This window comes from Megascapheus bottae, chromosome 17, assembly GCF_031878675.1.
Source record: "Megascapheus bottae isolate mThoBot1 chromosome 17, mThoBot2.hap1, whole genome shotgun sequence".
Lineage (NCBI taxonomy): Eukaryota > Metazoa > Chordata > Mammalia > Rodentia > Geomyidae > Megascapheus > Megascapheus bottae.
The window spans coordinates 20,557,273-20,573,340 of NC_143525.1; the positions used below are offsets into that span (position 1 = coordinate 20,557,273).

General features: G+C 39.9%; 1 protein-coding gene across 1 annotated transcript in view; it reads right to left on the minus strand.

The window, feature by feature from the left end:
- Window positions 1-16,068, minus strand: part of LOC150051331 (ABC-type organic anion transporter ABCA8-like) — a 53,786-nt gene that overhangs the window by 23,578 nt on the left and 14,140 nt on the right. Inside the window, exons 10-19 of the mRNA XM_090350194.1 lie at window positions 14,421-14,589; window positions 12,021-12,079; window positions 11,159-11,269; window positions 9,900-10,075; window positions 9,152-9,271; window positions 8,775-8,913; window positions 7,977-8,067; window positions 3,943-4,082; window positions 2,263-2,382; window positions 75-273 (exon numbers count right to left, since the gene is read on the minus strand). Coding sequence (XP_090206320.1) covers window positions 75-273; window positions 2,263-2,382; window positions 3,943-4,082; window positions 7,977-8,067; window positions 8,775-8,913; window positions 9,152-9,271; window positions 9,900-10,075; window positions 11,159-11,269; window positions 12,021-12,079; window positions 14,421-14,589 — 1,324 coding nt within the window. The remainder of the gene's footprint in view (window positions 1-74; window positions 274-2,262; window positions 2,383-3,942; window positions 4,083-7,976; window positions 8,068-8,774; window positions 8,914-9,151; window positions 9,272-9,899; window positions 10,076-11,158; window positions 11,270-12,020; window positions 12,080-14,420; window positions 14,590-16,068) is intronic.

A 16,068-nucleotide genomic window follows, 5' to 3' on the forward strand; every position in this document is an offset into this window, starting at 1 on the left:
CTTTTGTTTGTACGCCTCAGTTACTTCTGATGCTTTGGATGGAAATGGAAAACCAGTGGATCGCTGATACTCACAAGGAAAGAAGAGCTTTTCTCTCGTGCTTCAACTTCAGCAAGCGTACTTTGGCAATGGCACAGATCTGATGTGTCCAGAGAGCCACACCACTTGTCATCTTCCTCATCTCCCTCAGGGAAGAGAGAATTTGTTCCATCTCCACAAGCCTTTCTGTGTCCCCAGCTCTTTCCACTTGTACTTCTCTCAAAATGTCAGCATCTTCAAGACAAAAAAGAAGTTCATACAACCCCACTCCAGATGCGCCTTCCTGAGCTTCCCCTGTGCTGGTTTGTCCTGTTATATTATACCCATTAGGACCTCCTGTGTTCTACCAGTAATTCAATGGCATGAATGGTGTTTGCCTCGAGCTGGAGAGGTACATGAAATGCCAATTTCTGGGACAAAAGGAAGAGTAGAAAGGAGATTTTATATATTTTTTGTACATAGACAATACATTAAAGAAATGAGATAAAAATGTAGTGTCATCACAACTTGGAAATTTAGTAAAGAAAGTAGATTTAAATTTTTTTTTCCTTCAGAATTTTATGCTACTTTTCCCCAAAGGCTGGCTTTGGGCCATAAGCCTCCTACCTCTACCTCTCAAGTATCTTGAATTTCAGGCATGTGCTATCATTCTTCACCTCATCATAAGGACTTTTATCCTCTTGGAGAGCATAAAGCGTTTCCAGAAAGAAGGAGCCATTTGTAGGGAGAACATTGCTCTTGCTGTTCTCATTTTAGGGGGACAAGGCCAATGATAGGAGGAGAAAGTGAAGAAAAGCGTGAAGAAAGGGAAAGCAGCCTGGATGAAAGAAATGCTTGTAGTCTCAGGGTCACAGGTTGGCAGCTCTGACTGACTGTAATCCTGCAGGAATAAAATAGAGTTTTATTGTCTATGAATTCTTTCCCATAGGGCTGCGTTTTCCTAAGTTCTTGGTAATAGCAAATCAAAGGGCAGGAAGGAAAATGTGGGAGTCACAGGGGACATGAAATCTTGCATAGGGCATCATGAAGGCATGTGTGGGGGGGTTTCCTTTGTGTAATCTGTCAGTCTACCAGGGGCCAATCGCTGGAAAAGAAAGCAGAAGATGTGTACTGAGGTAAAATGGTCCTTGTCTAGGTTGAAAGCAGGGAGCAAAGCAGTAGTGTAGAGAGAACTATCATGGGAGGTAAAGCATGGTCAGAGTGGAAAGTTAGCTTTAATTAATTGGTTAATTGTGTAAGGGTGGTGGCAGACTGAAAAATTAGGAGAGCCCCCCCCCCCCGCGCCCCACAACCCATGTGGTTGAGGAATTTAGTAACCACTTCTCTACATCATGGAGAAATGTTCAGGATCTTGCTAATGTTACAATTCAAACTCATGCTGAAATCTGATTTTGCCATTGATTAATTTAAAGCTGGGATCAAATAGGATGCAATGTAAATGGGAAACCACATGTCTAGAGGTTAACTGACTCCTAAAGCCCAGACGTAAATTAGGTTCCTTGGGGGCTGTTGGCAGCCTGAGGGAGGAAGAGTCAAAACATTTTCTGGGCATTGCTTTTTAATAGGTTGTTTTTCCTCAGTCAATGTCTGTTGGTAAAAGCAGGAAAACGTAGCCTCTACAGACCTGACAAAGATCATCAGAGTCAATTACACTGGGTCGTATTCATGTTGGAAGAAACAAAGATGGGCTTAAAAATATCTCTGAGAAAACGATGTGATAGTTGGGTGCAGTGGCTCATGCCTATAATCCTAGCTACTGAGGAGGCTGAGATCTGAGGATCAAGGTTCAAAGCCAGCCTGGGCACTCAAAAGACTGTGAGACTCTTATCTCCAATTAACCACCAGAAAACCAGAGTGGTGCTGTGGCTCAAGGGCTGAAGAGCTTAGGGACAATGCCCAGGCCCAGAGTTCAAGCCTTACCACCACTACCAAAAAAACCAAAACCAAAAACAGGAGACTTCAACTAAATACTGTGTCTGACATTGTTCTGGAAGGTTTTGGGGTTCGATGAGAATAACATGCCTTTATGCGAAGGAAAACAGCTACTTTTAGTGACAAGCAAAGAGTGCATATCAACTTTGGACCAGCCTGTCCAACAACCACCTTAATCACGAGACTGCACGTTTCAAAGTTACACCTTTGAAATAATGTCTTCTTGAGATATTAATGACACTCAAAGCTTTGTGAATAATTTTGCATAGCAATTCTGTGAATTTTATTTACCCAGTTCATCAACTGTGGATTTTCCTTCTAGTTTCAGGAACACCTCATTTAGCGTTGTCATGGACACACCATAATTCTCAATTCCCAGGCCAGGACAGTTGTCAAGATCCTTGTACAGTTCTGAAGAATACATGTACAGCAACAAATCAAAACATTAAAAGGAATTTAAACATCATGAAGGAATTTAAGATGTCTTCAACTTAAAATGTACAAACTGACTTATGTCAAAGACATTTTATTTATTTTTACTACTGCTGGGACTTTAACTCAGGGCCTGAGCACTGTCCTTGGGCTTTCTCAAAGCTAGAGCTCTACCACTTGAGCCATAGTACCACTTACAGCTTTTTTCTATGTATGTAGTACCGAGGAATCCAACCTAGGTCTTCGTGCATGCTGGTCAAGCACTCTACCACTAGGCCAAACTCCTGGCTCTGTCAAAGACATTTTAAAATTTAACATTTCATTATACATTACCTCATTTTTCAAATTTCATATGTTATTTTCTGTTTTATTATGTGCATGGCCTAAACTTGCCTACCTTCCTTCCTTCCTTCTTCTCCCTCCCTTTCTCCTTTTCTCTCCCTCCCTCACTCCTTTCCTTTCTTTTTTTTCTTTCTTCCTCTATATTTTGTCAATTATGGGGCTGGAACTCAGGGTCTAGTGGCTCACACCTGTAATTCTAGTGACACAGGAGGCTGAGATCTGTGGATCACAGTTCAAAACCAGCCCAGGCAGGAAAGTCCATGAGACTCTTATCTCCAATTAATTACGAAATAAATCAAAAGTGGTGCTCTAGCTCAAGTGGTGGAGCACTAGTCTTGAGAAAAGGAGCTTAGGGACAGCATCCAGACCCAGAATTCAAGGCCTAGAACCAGCAAACCCCCCCCCAAAACATAAAAGAGATAGCTAGGTAGGTAGGTAGATAGATAGATAAATGATACCTAACCATAAGCTTAAATTTGAATTTTAGACTATCTGAGATTTCAAACTGAGCTGTCTACTTGATCAAGAGTTTCATCTGGAATATTCTAACAATCAAGATAGAAAAGATTTACAAATTAAACAGCGAATAGATATTCTGACCTTCATTTTACCTGTTTTTTTAAAAAACAAATTTCTTCATTATGATGATTCTCGGAATATACTAGGGCTTAATTAACACTTCGCTTAATGATTCTAAGGGCTCGTGTTATCACCATACAATTTACAATTGTGTAATTTATCTGGGGTAATTCAATCATATAGATGACAAAGTTAATTTTTTCCCTCACTCAACCCAGGTCCTCAGAAGGGACCCTGGCATTAATGAAAGCCCAAGTGAAAGCCTGTGGTTACTATAAAAACGCTTGACCAAGAGAAGTAGCCACATCTTGGGGGTGTTTTTCAGACATATAACTATTTGTGTTCATTGTATGGTTGCAAGTACTGGAATATTCTGCTATATACTCCAAGGATAAAGAAGGCTAAAAAGTCTAAAAAAGAGCCCAAATAGTACAAAGTAACTTAGATGTGATATTTCTAATTCTATATAAAATTATCATCATTTTAGTATACTTTTGTCATGTTTTAATATCTGAAACACTGTAACCTCAGTAAATACTGGTCACAAGAAATATCTTCATTACTATTTTTAATGAATAATATTGACAGAATTGACCTCTTTACCTTCATGTGTATTACCTGGAAACCTATAGGTTGTTTCTAAGGGTAACGTATAAACCAGCTTTCCTTCACTTTCTGCTGATAACTTGGCATTGGGGATGTGCTGTTTAATAAGAGACGTAATGTTTTCCCGAGCACATATTTCCTTCAACTGCAAACTAATACATATGTAAGAAAAAAGAGAAGCATGTTATTTGACATAATATACAATATAATGAGAATAATACCTCATTTCTATGTGTAGGGAGAAAAAGAAAATAAATCGAAAACACATGGCAAGAAATAGGTCATGCAGGCATGAAGTAAGGTAACAACAAGTGCAAATGTGACGGGGCAAAGCAAAGACTTAGCAATCAGAAATGACACTGTTTATTCGGGTTTTGGTACGTAGAGGTACTTAGCTACAGAGTAGAAGAAACACTAAGGATATCTCAGTGATCAGAACAATGTAAAATAAGTAACACTGAAGATTATATTGACAGGAAGTTCGGTTTGGCTAAATGCATTAAAAGGATAAGGGAATTTTGTCATCAGTGCCCAAAATATTGGGATATTTAATTTCACTACCCAATGTACATTCATTTAGTTCCTAGTATGGAACAAATGTTATACTAAGTGCTGAGGTACAGTGTGATTAGGAAAGCTTTGTCATGCTCTTAGGGAATCGTTAAGCCAAGGGAGACAAGAAATAAGCTGGTAAGTAAAAAGATTATCACTAGTAGTAGACAAACTGGGAGAATGTGGGTCTGGAGAATTGGGGTCTCTCATTTCAATTTTGTAATGCTAACTCCAGAACTTGGAGGAAATACCAAAAACACTACAACTATTGTAGAGAACATAGCAAAAAAAAAAAAGATTTGTTATTTACAGTTACAAAATATACAGTAAATGATCAATAGTAATGTTATTTTCAAATGTGTTCGTCTTATTTAAAAGAGTTTCATCACTAGTCTACTAGAATACTGATTCTTCACGTCTAGAGTTGTACTCCATCCTAAAACCAGCTACCATTTCCAATTTGATTTAACCAAATGCTTGTCATTGATTAGTCGTAAAACATGCAAGAAATTTTACTGAGAGATTCAAACAAAAATGGTCATGGAAATTTTTTTTTCTATGATGGTGAATTGAATCCGCAAATAAAAACAAGGGAACATTTCAAGAACATGTGTGACTTCAGGAAGGGCGCAATGCCCTTGGTCAAGAAGCTTATGTTCTGTAAGGAGAAGGTTAGTAAACTTCTGTAAGCAGATAGCTGGCAAATGTTCTTAAGATTTGAAGATTATTAGAGCTCCATCGCTGTAGGAGAATGAACAAACTGCCCCAATCAAACTTTACCCACAAAAATAAGAAATAGGGTAGATTTGACTCATGAACCACCATTTTTTTTGACCTCTGGTTTAGATGAACATGAAGTTGTTATACAATGATTGTGCATTAAGAGTTGCCAAGAGCCAGGTGCCGTGGCTCATGCCTGTAATCCTAGCTACTCAGGAGGCTGAGATCTGAGGATGGAGGTTCAAAATCAGCTCGGGTACTACAAAGCTGTGAGACTCTTATCTCTACTTAATCAATAGAAAATGGGAAGTGGGGCTGTGGCTCAAGGGTAGGGTGGTAGCCTTGAGCTGAAGAGTTCATGGACAAAGCCCAGGGCTAGGGTTAGGGTGGTAGCCTTAAGCTGAAGAGCTCAGGGACAGCACCCAGGCCCAGAGTTCAAGCCCTATGACCTACCAAAAAAAAAAAAAGGTTGCCAAGAATCCTAGTTCTGTTGGAGAACATTGTATATTGGCATGCAATATCCTATGCCATATCCCAGTTATTGTCTGTAGCCTTTACTCACAACCAGAAAGTGTTAATACTGTGAATGAGAAGGAATTCCAGAGTTGTTTTTTAGAAGAGATATTTTTTTTTGTCAGTTCTGGGACTTGAACTCAGGGCCTGGGCACTGTCCTCGGACACTTTGTTCAAGGCATTCTGCCACTTGAACCACAGCACCACTTCCCACTTTTTCTTAGTATTTGTTACCAAGGAATCAAACCCAGGGTTTCATGCATGCTAGCCAAGCACTCTTACAACTAGGCTATGCTTCCGACCCAGAAGAGATTTTTTTTTTTTGCTAGTCCTGGGTCTTGAACTCATGGCCTGGGCACTGTCACTGAGTTTTTTTGCTAGTATTCTACAACTTTGAGTCACAGCACCACTTTCAGGTTTTCTGTTATGGCTGCACAGAATGGACAGGGATACATAAAGAGCTTGTAATCTTATTGATAGAGTGAAAGTAATAAGAATTCCTTTCTTAAAAATAGATATAACTGACTTATGTAACTGTAACCCCTCTGTATATCACCTTTATAATAACAAAACATATGAAGTATCACATCTCTCAATCACTCAGTAAAAAACATCTCAAATATGCCATGATACAAATAATAATAATAATAATAATAATAATAACAACAACAACAACAAAATGGGAGTGGAAAGGAGACAAATGGAGGACTCAGAAACACAACAAATCAGAGAAAGTCTGGATAAGTGGGACTGCATGAAACTACAGAGCTTTTGTATGGCAAAGGACATAGCTAGCCAATTAACTAGAAAGCCTACAGAGTGGGAGAAGATCTTCACTAACCATACAATGGACAAAGGCCTCATATCTAAAATATATCAACAGTTCAAAAAATTGAATCACTCCAAAACTAATCTCTGAAGAAACAACCATCCCATTAAAATATGGGCCAAAGACTTAAAAAGAGTTTTCTCTGAAGAATAAATAAGAATGGTTTGTAGACACATGAAGAAATGCTCAACATCTCTGGCCATTAAAGAAATGCAACTCAAAACAACTGTAAGATTCCACCTCAGTCCAGTTAGAATGGCCATGATCAAGAAATCCAATAACAACAGATGCTGGAGGGGATGTGGTCAGGAGGGATCATTACTACACTGTTGGTGGGAGTGCAAACTCGTTCAACCACTATGGAAAGCAGTACGGCAGTTCCCCAAAAGACTAAACATAGAGCTCCTCTATGACCCAGCAAATCCACTACTTGGCATTTACCTAACCATCCAGAAACAAGGGCATTCTAAAACCACTAGCACAATGATGTTCATTGCAGCACTATTTACCATAGCAAAGATATGGAACCAACCCAGATGTCCCTCAGTTGATGAGATGTGTTATTTATACACAATGGAATTCTATGCTGCTGTCAGAAAGAACGACATCGCCCTATTTGTAAGGAAATGGAAAGACTTAGAAAAAATCATATTAAGTGAAGTAAGCCAGACTCAAAGGAACATAGGCCCAATGGTCTCCTCATTTGTCATAATCAGTAGAAACCTTGGGCTCTCCTAGCAGAGATTTACAATAGAACAAAATCTAGAGACATTAGGCCAAATAGTACAACATTAAATGTAAGGACCTCCAGGATAAGGAAACAAGAGCCATATAATGAGTGATTGTTGTCCTTAATGTACTATGTTATCTCTCATCTCTTTTGCTATCCCTTGGTTATCTCATATTGTTACAATTTTTCACCTTGTTATCTGATATATTTTATATGTGCTTAATTGGTTATTTGAAATTGGATAGGGAAGGGGGGGAAATCAAGATAAGCGGGGGAAGGGTGGGAGGGAAATGGGGACCATGTCATGAGAAAGGGTATCAATGTTTGTGAAGTTATGCACCTTCTCTCTGGTGAATATAATGTAACCCTTCTATTAATCACAATAAAAATTATAAAAATAAGTTCCTTTGCCATTATATTTCTTACCCAATAATGCATTGTGGATGAACCTTTCATCCCATTTACCTAAATTTTCATTGCTATTATATATCATACATTCATGGAGAATATCACCTATTCTCAAACACTAATACCTGCTGATCAATATCAGCAATGTATACATTCTGATTATATCACATGACTGATTGTACACACCCGTGTTCAAGTCTCTGTGTATGAGAGAATGTGTTCTTGAGTGTTGGAATGTTTGAGCCTTCATGTGGCCCAGGACTGATTCACCCCAGCCTCTTCTAGTGGTCCTACCTTAAGTGATATCCAATCCCCCACTTCTTCTTCAAAAACAAAGAAGATCCTGCACACTTGAGCTTCCCTTTTGAGAGGAACACTTTCCTATCTGAAAAAGGAGAAGTCAAAAAGAAAACTTGCTGCAAAATATTGCCCGCTCATTTTTGAGAAGAACACAAGTTACCACTTCGGTGATATAACTCTTGGGGTCCGGTGTTCTGTCATTCTAAAAACAAGGTTTAATAAAGGCACAGTGAAATCAAAACATACTAATTTGTGAACCTTGGGCTGATATTTTCCTCATTAGGAAGTTTATATTATGTGTATATATTTCTATTACAGAGTAATATCAAATTATACATTTTAATACATCAAATATTAAAATGATTTGAAATTTTCAAAATGATTGACCTCAGTTCTGGGTAAATGGAGGAATATCTTAGACTGCAGACCATGAAAAGTGAGTTTCCAAAAACTTGGAAAGAGCAAGGGAAGGGATGTCATTATTCAGGAAGGAAATGTATTCTTTATCTCGCTAATGTAATTGTAACTCATCTGGACATCACCTTTATAATAACAACACATTTTTAAAGAGTGAGTTTCCTGGCAGAGCTTACTTATATGTTCACAGGCTACAAAGTGTGTAAGATACACTGAGATAGCTGGAGGTAACAGTGCTTTGGGCCCGGTTCACTGAGCCCAGCTGAGCTTCACTGAGATGGCCAGATTTCAAAATACAGCTGTTCAGAATACCAATCCCCAGCTCTCAGCTCTCTTGGAGTTCTCATCGTGACACATAAGGGACCCAGCAGTTACCAGCCAGGAGGTCTGCCTCATCCATGAACTGGGTACTGAAGAGGATCACACGATCAGCTTTCCGTTCCTTCAGGAGATTCCAGACTCGGTGCTTTGAGAAGGGATCCAGCCCCGCAGTGGGTTCGTCCAACAGGAAAATCTAGAGAAGGGATGGTGGATATACATGGTGTCTTCCTACCTAAGGTCAATTCCCCCAGAAAACAATTATTTAGAGGTGGTAAGACATTGTGTTTAGAATTGCGCTCTTATATGGCGTGCTCCATGGACCATATTTTATGACACCTGCCCTGTGGAATTGCATATAAAAGGTTTGGATGATGAATGATAGTTTTCATTTTTTGAAATTTGAATTTGCCTGCAGATGCCATCTGACTTACCTGCGGGTCTCCTAATATGGCAATCCCAAAGGTCAGCTTTCTCTTCTGTCCTCCACTCAAGTTTTGAGCAAGGACATCCTGGATATTTTTCATTTCCAATTCCAGCAAAACTCGCTTCACCTAAACAAACAGCCAACAGTATGTCACACACCATGATGTCTCACTCTTTTTTGAAATTCATGAGTCCAAGGCTGTAAGGTGTGAGAGTTGGGAACATGCCTAGACACTGAAGTCTAATTGCCCAGGTTTGAGTAAACACTCCATGTCCTAGCCCAAGTGACTAGAGATCTTGGACCTCAGTTTTCATGTACAATAAAACAGGGAGAAAAGAACCAGGCTCCAGTGGCTCATTCCTGTAATCCTAGCTACTCAGAGGCTGAGATCTGAGGATTGTGGTTCAAAGCCAGACTAGGCAGGAAGTCTGAGAAGCTCTTATTTCCAATTAAACACCAAAAAGCCAGAGGAAGAGTTATCTCTCCAGTGGTAAAGCACTAGCCTTGAGAAAAAAAAAAAAAAAAGCTCAGAGACAACATCCAGGCCCTGAGTTCAAGCCCCTGGACTGGTACAAAAACAAAGCAAAATTATATGTAAATATTAGCTATCACTTAAATTTGCTTTTCCTGTCCAACATTGATACAATGATTTGCACACAGATTCTATAAAGGAAAAAAATAAATTGAATTCTAGTAGAGTTAGGCTTGAGAACTCTCATTTGAGTCAGTGCACTGGTTCTAACTCATCTACTTACCTCTTTATCCACTTCTTGTGGCCTAATCCCTTTAATTTTAGCAAAGAGCCTGAGGTTTTCTCTCACGGTAAGGAAGTCAAACTGCACATTGGACTGGGGACACACTCCGGCGATCTTGATGATGTTTTCCATCTCCACTGTGTCTGACAGTTCTTTATTGTAGATGGTGACAGAGCCTGTCACCAAGGTCACACATGCACATCAGCCCCATGAGCAAATCAAATATTTATCAGTCAAAATCACCACTGGTTATACAATGGAGAGTTGCTTTTATTTTCAAGGTTTAGGCAACTCTGACAAATGGCTAGTTCTCTTGGAAGGCATGTTGAGAAAGCCGCCTTCTATGCTTTTCTATTGCAAATGCCATCTCTCGCAGTTAGAGAGAGGACGTTGTGACTTGTCCTCTCCCCGCTGGGCTCATGGAGACCATCAGGAGAAGAATCACAGGCTAGCCTCCCTAGAAACAAAGATCCCAATGGAATAGAGGTCTTCATACTGGAGCCTCAAATGTGTGGGTAGGATCATTTAAGTTCCCTGAACCCCAGTCACTTTCTAGAACAGAACAAACAAAAGCCTACCAGAGGGATAGGAGCATGGTGTAGGGGTAGAGTGCTTGCCTAGCATGCATGAAGCCCTGGGTTTGATTCTTCAGTGAGACACACAGAAAGAATCCAGAAGAGGTGCAAGTGGTAGAGCACTATCCTTGAGAAAACCCAAGGACAGTGTCCAAGCCCTGAATTCTAGCCCCAGGACTGGCAAAAATTAAGAAAAAAAAAAACCTAGCTTGGCGTGGTGGCTCATGCTTGTAATCCTAGCTACTCAGGAGTTGAGATCTGAGGATCAAGGTTCAAAGCCAGCCCTGGCACAAAAGGACCTGAGACTCATCTCCAATTAACCTCTAGAAAATGTGAAGTGAGGCTTGGCTCAGGGTGGGTGGTAGTCTTGAGCTGAAGAGCTCAGGGACAGCGCCCAGGCTGAGTTCAAGCTTCATAATCCCCCCCCCCAAAAAAAAACCCCACAAAAATCAAAAACAAAATAAAACAAAACAAAAAACACTATCACATTCATTGGGGGAAATAAATGTTTATATTCTACATATGCCAATTAAATATCACAAACTATTACAGAATAATACTATAAACTTCCATCTTTTTGTCATAGCATCTGTATTTCTGGTTAATAATCATAAGAGGAATTTTCTATTGGCAATTGATTTATGTGCCAATCTGACTTTGCAAACAAAATAAAAGAGCTCTTACCTTTGGTGGGAACAGAAAACCCAGAGAGCACATTCAACAGTGTTGACTTCCCAGCACCACTGTGACCAAGAACTGCCGTGATCTGACCTTCGTAGACGTCCAGTGCCAGCTCTGGGAGGAGAAAAAAAAGGAAAGAGGACAAGAAGAAAATAAGATGAGAGGAAGGAAATGATACCACAAATTCCATTTCAGAGCCCAAGTCATTCTTATTCTCTTGAATACTTGTGTTCCCTTATTTTGGATATTCTGGGTTGTCACTGTCAAAACAAAAATAACTCCTTTTAAAAAAACTTGTCTTTCAGAATATCCTTTCTAGACAATTTTAATGACCTTTTTTTTTTGGGGGGGGTAGTATTGTGGATTGAACTCAGGTCCTCATTATCCCCAGAGAGGAGCTCTACTACTTGAGTCATGCTTCTAAGCCTCTTTTGGGGCTGGTTATATCCGAGGTAGGTGCTGACCTCGCACCTTGAACTATACCTCCTCCATAGCTCTGATGACAGGCATAACCCACTACGCCTAGCTTGCTTGCTGGGGTGTTGGTAACATTTTTGCCATGATAGCTTCTAAGCATGAGCCTCTCAGTCTTTGAAGTAACTGGGACTACAGGTGTGTACCACCTCATCTGGCCCTTAAAAACTCTTCTTTTTCTTCTAAGTTTATAAAGTAGAAATAAAGTGCTGAAACAGGAAATTTATCATGTGACTTAGCCTTTCAACTCTGAGATATCCCCATTAATTGCTCCTAAAAAGGAAAATAGATTGAGTTGAAAAATCAGAAAATCAATATCAACTTATTAATTGCATTTATTTCTTTTTACCTCTCAAACCTTAACAATGTATTATTTGCATTTCTTCTTTACCTTTCAAAGCTTCTATTTTGTCAGGTTTTCCTTTATATTCTTTGGTAACATTTCTGATTCTGGGGGGAAAAAAAGGAAAAAAGAAAAGTTATTTCGAAGTGACTTTTCTTCAGTTTGTAATTCTAGTCTGGTTGGCAGAACTGGAAGAATCTGATTCTTCTTCAGGGTAAAGAAGAGCTGGGTCTTTACTCCCAAGCTGTCATGTGACAGAATCAGCTAGAATGCTGCCTCCCCACCCTGGCTGCCCAGCAGCTTGAAAACAGTGTGTTTGGGCAGCATAATGTTTTGATTTCATAGATTGCGATGTTTCCTACCAGTAGTAGAAAATAGCAATTCCGAACCATAGAGCTACGGAAGCCAGACCGAGCGATGACATTGGATATCTGATACTGTAAGGATTACCTGGACGACTGGGACAGGTTGGAGAAACTTGGGTTATTTTAACTTAGGTCTCCAGAGTTTTGTTTTTTGTTTTTTCCAGAGGAGCAAGTAAGGAAGAGTGGTCGTAAATCATACTATTTGACAGGATATGTTTCAGTGACCAAGCTTTTGAGCTCTCATCCTTTCTCTGCCACTTGGCTTCTCTGTTAATCTTAACCAATGCATCTCTTCTATGCATGTTTCTGTTTCCACAACCTGAAATCTTGAATGTGTTGGAAGATAACTGAAATATCTAATCTTGGATGTGCAGTGCTTGGTTTCTAGTGAACATCCAACGAGCATATGATGATGTTGTTTGATGAAAAAATGGAATGGAGCTGACACCTGCCTTATGCTATTATAGATCCCGCACCCTAGATACTTTATCTATGCGGCGTTATCCTACCAGATAAATAGAATTCATTAAATCAAATTTATATAGTTTGTCACAAAGAATACTTTAGACACAAACCTACTTAATTAGGCCTTCTCATTTCTATTCTGATCCCATTTTATTGTCCATCTATAGAACTTATAAATGATGGGGTGCTGAGAGGATCAATCAGAAAAACAAGGAACTCACAGCACACATTAAAAAAACCCCACTGGGACCGGGAGTTTGGCCTAGTGGTTAAAGTGCTTGCCTAGCATGCATGAAGACCCGGGTTCGATTCCTCGGTACCACATACATAGAAAAAAGCCAGAAGTGGTGCTGAGGCTCAAGTGGTAGAGCTCTAGCCTTGAGAAAGTCCAAGGACAGTGCTCAGGCCCTGAGCCGAAGCCCAGGACTGGCAAAAAAAAACCCCCCAAAACCCAAAACCCACTGCTTTGCTCTAAACTGCTCAGCAAGATTTGAATTTAGCTAGTAGGGCAAATAAACAATAGGAAAGTCAGGGGCTGCCGATGACGCATACCTGAAATACTAGCTACTCAGGAGACAGATCTGACAACTGTGGTTCAAAGCCAGTACTGGTAAGAAAGGCCAAAAGACTCTTTTTTTTTTTTTTTTTTTGCCAGTCCTGGGCTTGAGCTCAGGGCCTGAGCACTGTCCTTGGACTTTCTCAAGGCTAGAGCTCTATCACTTGAGCCTCAGCACCACTTCCGGCTTTTTTCTATGTATGTGGTACCGAGGAATCGAACCCGGGTCTTCATGCATGCTAGGCAAGCACTTTAACCACTAGGCCAAACTCCCGGCCCGACCAAAAGACTCTTATCTCCAATTCATAACAAAAGGCAGGAAGTGGAGCTATGGCTCAAGTAGTACAGTGGGAGCCTTGTGTGGCAAAAGCTTGGGCAGAGGGCCCAGGCCCTTGTAAGTTCAAGTCCCAGGGACAACATGCGTGTACGCGCATGCGCACACACACACACCACAAAGGAGATACATTTGGAATAAGCTAAGATGAAAAAGTAGAACAGGTTATAGAAGTTGCTGCTCACAGAGGACTGTCATGTACTAACACTGATGATCCTTGAGGATTTTCTTCCTATTTTCTTATTTGGAGGGAAGAATTCCCAAAAGAAAGGAATTCGTGGGAATTCATGGCTTCCTGAATCCCATTTGTGACTCTCTCTTGACCTTCTCTCCCTTTCTTTTAAGAGACCAACAGGAAAAGGAGAGGGAAATTTAAAAACTTACAAGGAAATCGGGTAATGACTAAAATTTTAGGGGACAAAACACAAAAGAATGTTTCCAACTGAAAAAGGAGGGAAGTTAAGCATGGAGGAAGAACCAAGAGGAAAAAGACTAAAAAGCCAAGCAAGGGTCTTGTTGAATTGTCTTGGTTGGTGAACTCTAAGTTATTTCTTGGGAATGTCAGGCAGCTTTAATGCTTCAAGGACTTTTCTTTACATGCAAGCTGGCAAATGCTAGATACAGCATGCAAGAAGCTAGATGTCTACATAACCCAACAAGAATGGCACTTGCCTCAAGTACTGTCAGATCCCCAGGCCTGGCCCGGTCTCCATTCACACCTTCCTTACCGAATGGCCTCTTTCCCATGGAATTCCTGAGACACTGGTTCAAAAGAGTCATTCAGTGAAGAATCAAAATCTTCTACATCTTCAAGGGTTGTATGATCGGTCTTTTGTTTTTGTGACCAAAATGAAGGCTTCAGGAAGAATAAGGGTGAATATTGATGTCCGTATTCATCTGTAAGACCAGGAGACAAACGTTTGGTCCAATCACCGCTTTCTGTGAGAGTCACTCCCGCGAATGTACCTTGGCTACACATTCTCTTTGTGGCTAAACCTGGACATAGCATCAGCACACAACTTCTTGCTGACACATATTGCTTCATAAGGAAAAACAATGCTAAGACAGTTATTTCCTAAGATTTGAATTTTTTTCAGAGGGAATTTCAACAAATGCTGAATTTTTTTTCTTAATCACCACCAAAAGCGAGATACTGGACTGGAAAAATGCAAGATATATGACTGCTGATAAATTCTGTCTAGGAGATTAGGTATCCCTAAGAAAAGGAAGGAAGCTGGGTGCCAGCGGCCCACATCTATAACCTAGCTACTAAGGATGTGAAGATCTAAGGATTGTGGTTGAAAGCCAATTCAAGCAGGAGAGTCCATGAGGTTCTTATCTTCAATAAAATAACCTCCAAAACTCAGAAGTGAACTGTGGCTCAAGTGGTAGAGTGCTAACCTTAAACAAAAAATAGAAGGAGTTCAAGGCAGCACCCTTAAACAAAAAATAGAAGGAGTTCAAGGCAGCACCCACGCTTTGAGTTTAAGCTCAGGGCTGGCACATGCACAAAAAACCCCCAAAATCAAACAATCAAACAAAGCTCCCCACCCCCTCAAAAAGGAAAAAAAGGAAGGAGAGATGTTGAGAAGTAATTATTGAATATATAGGACAAATTTAAAGATAAGATTGAGTACGACTTAAGAGAATAAATGATGGGCTGGGAGTTTGGCCTAGTGGTAGAGTGCTTGCCTAGCATGCATGAAGACCCGGGTTCGATTCCTCGGTACCACATAGTTAGAAAAAAGCCAGAAATGGTGCTGAGGCTCAAGTGGTAGAGCTCTAACCTTGAGAAAATCCAAGGACAGTGCTCAGGCCCTGAGCTCATGCCCACAACTGGCAAAAAAAAAAAAAAAAAAGAGAATAAATGACACACTTGTAAGAAAGTGAGAGTATGCCCCCATCACACAAATACAAAACAAAAACAGGCACAAAGCTAAATGCAGCATTATTCAGCATTATTCTACATAACTTAATAAAACACTAAAATATTTACAACAGTGCCATTAAAATAAATTTGAAAAGGGATTTGAAAAAGAAAAAAATTAATTGCAGAATACACACCAAAAGAAAATGTAAATTGATTAGTCAAAGTAATTCCTAGCAGGATAGCATAATACCATTTCAAGTATAGTAACGTGTCTGTGAAGGCTCTGCTCATAAGTGCGTTACACTTGCAAAGACATACAGCGGAAAATGGAGGGCTGGTATTTGAAAAAGTTGAGGAAAACAGAAAGGATTTGTAATTACAAGGGTCATATTGGCAAGGTTCCTAAAATAACAATAAATGAAATCAGTTTGCCAACTCCTTGTGATATATACAAAAGTTGCAGTGATTTTGTCATAAAAAATCAAAGCCAGAGTGGAAAATAGTAT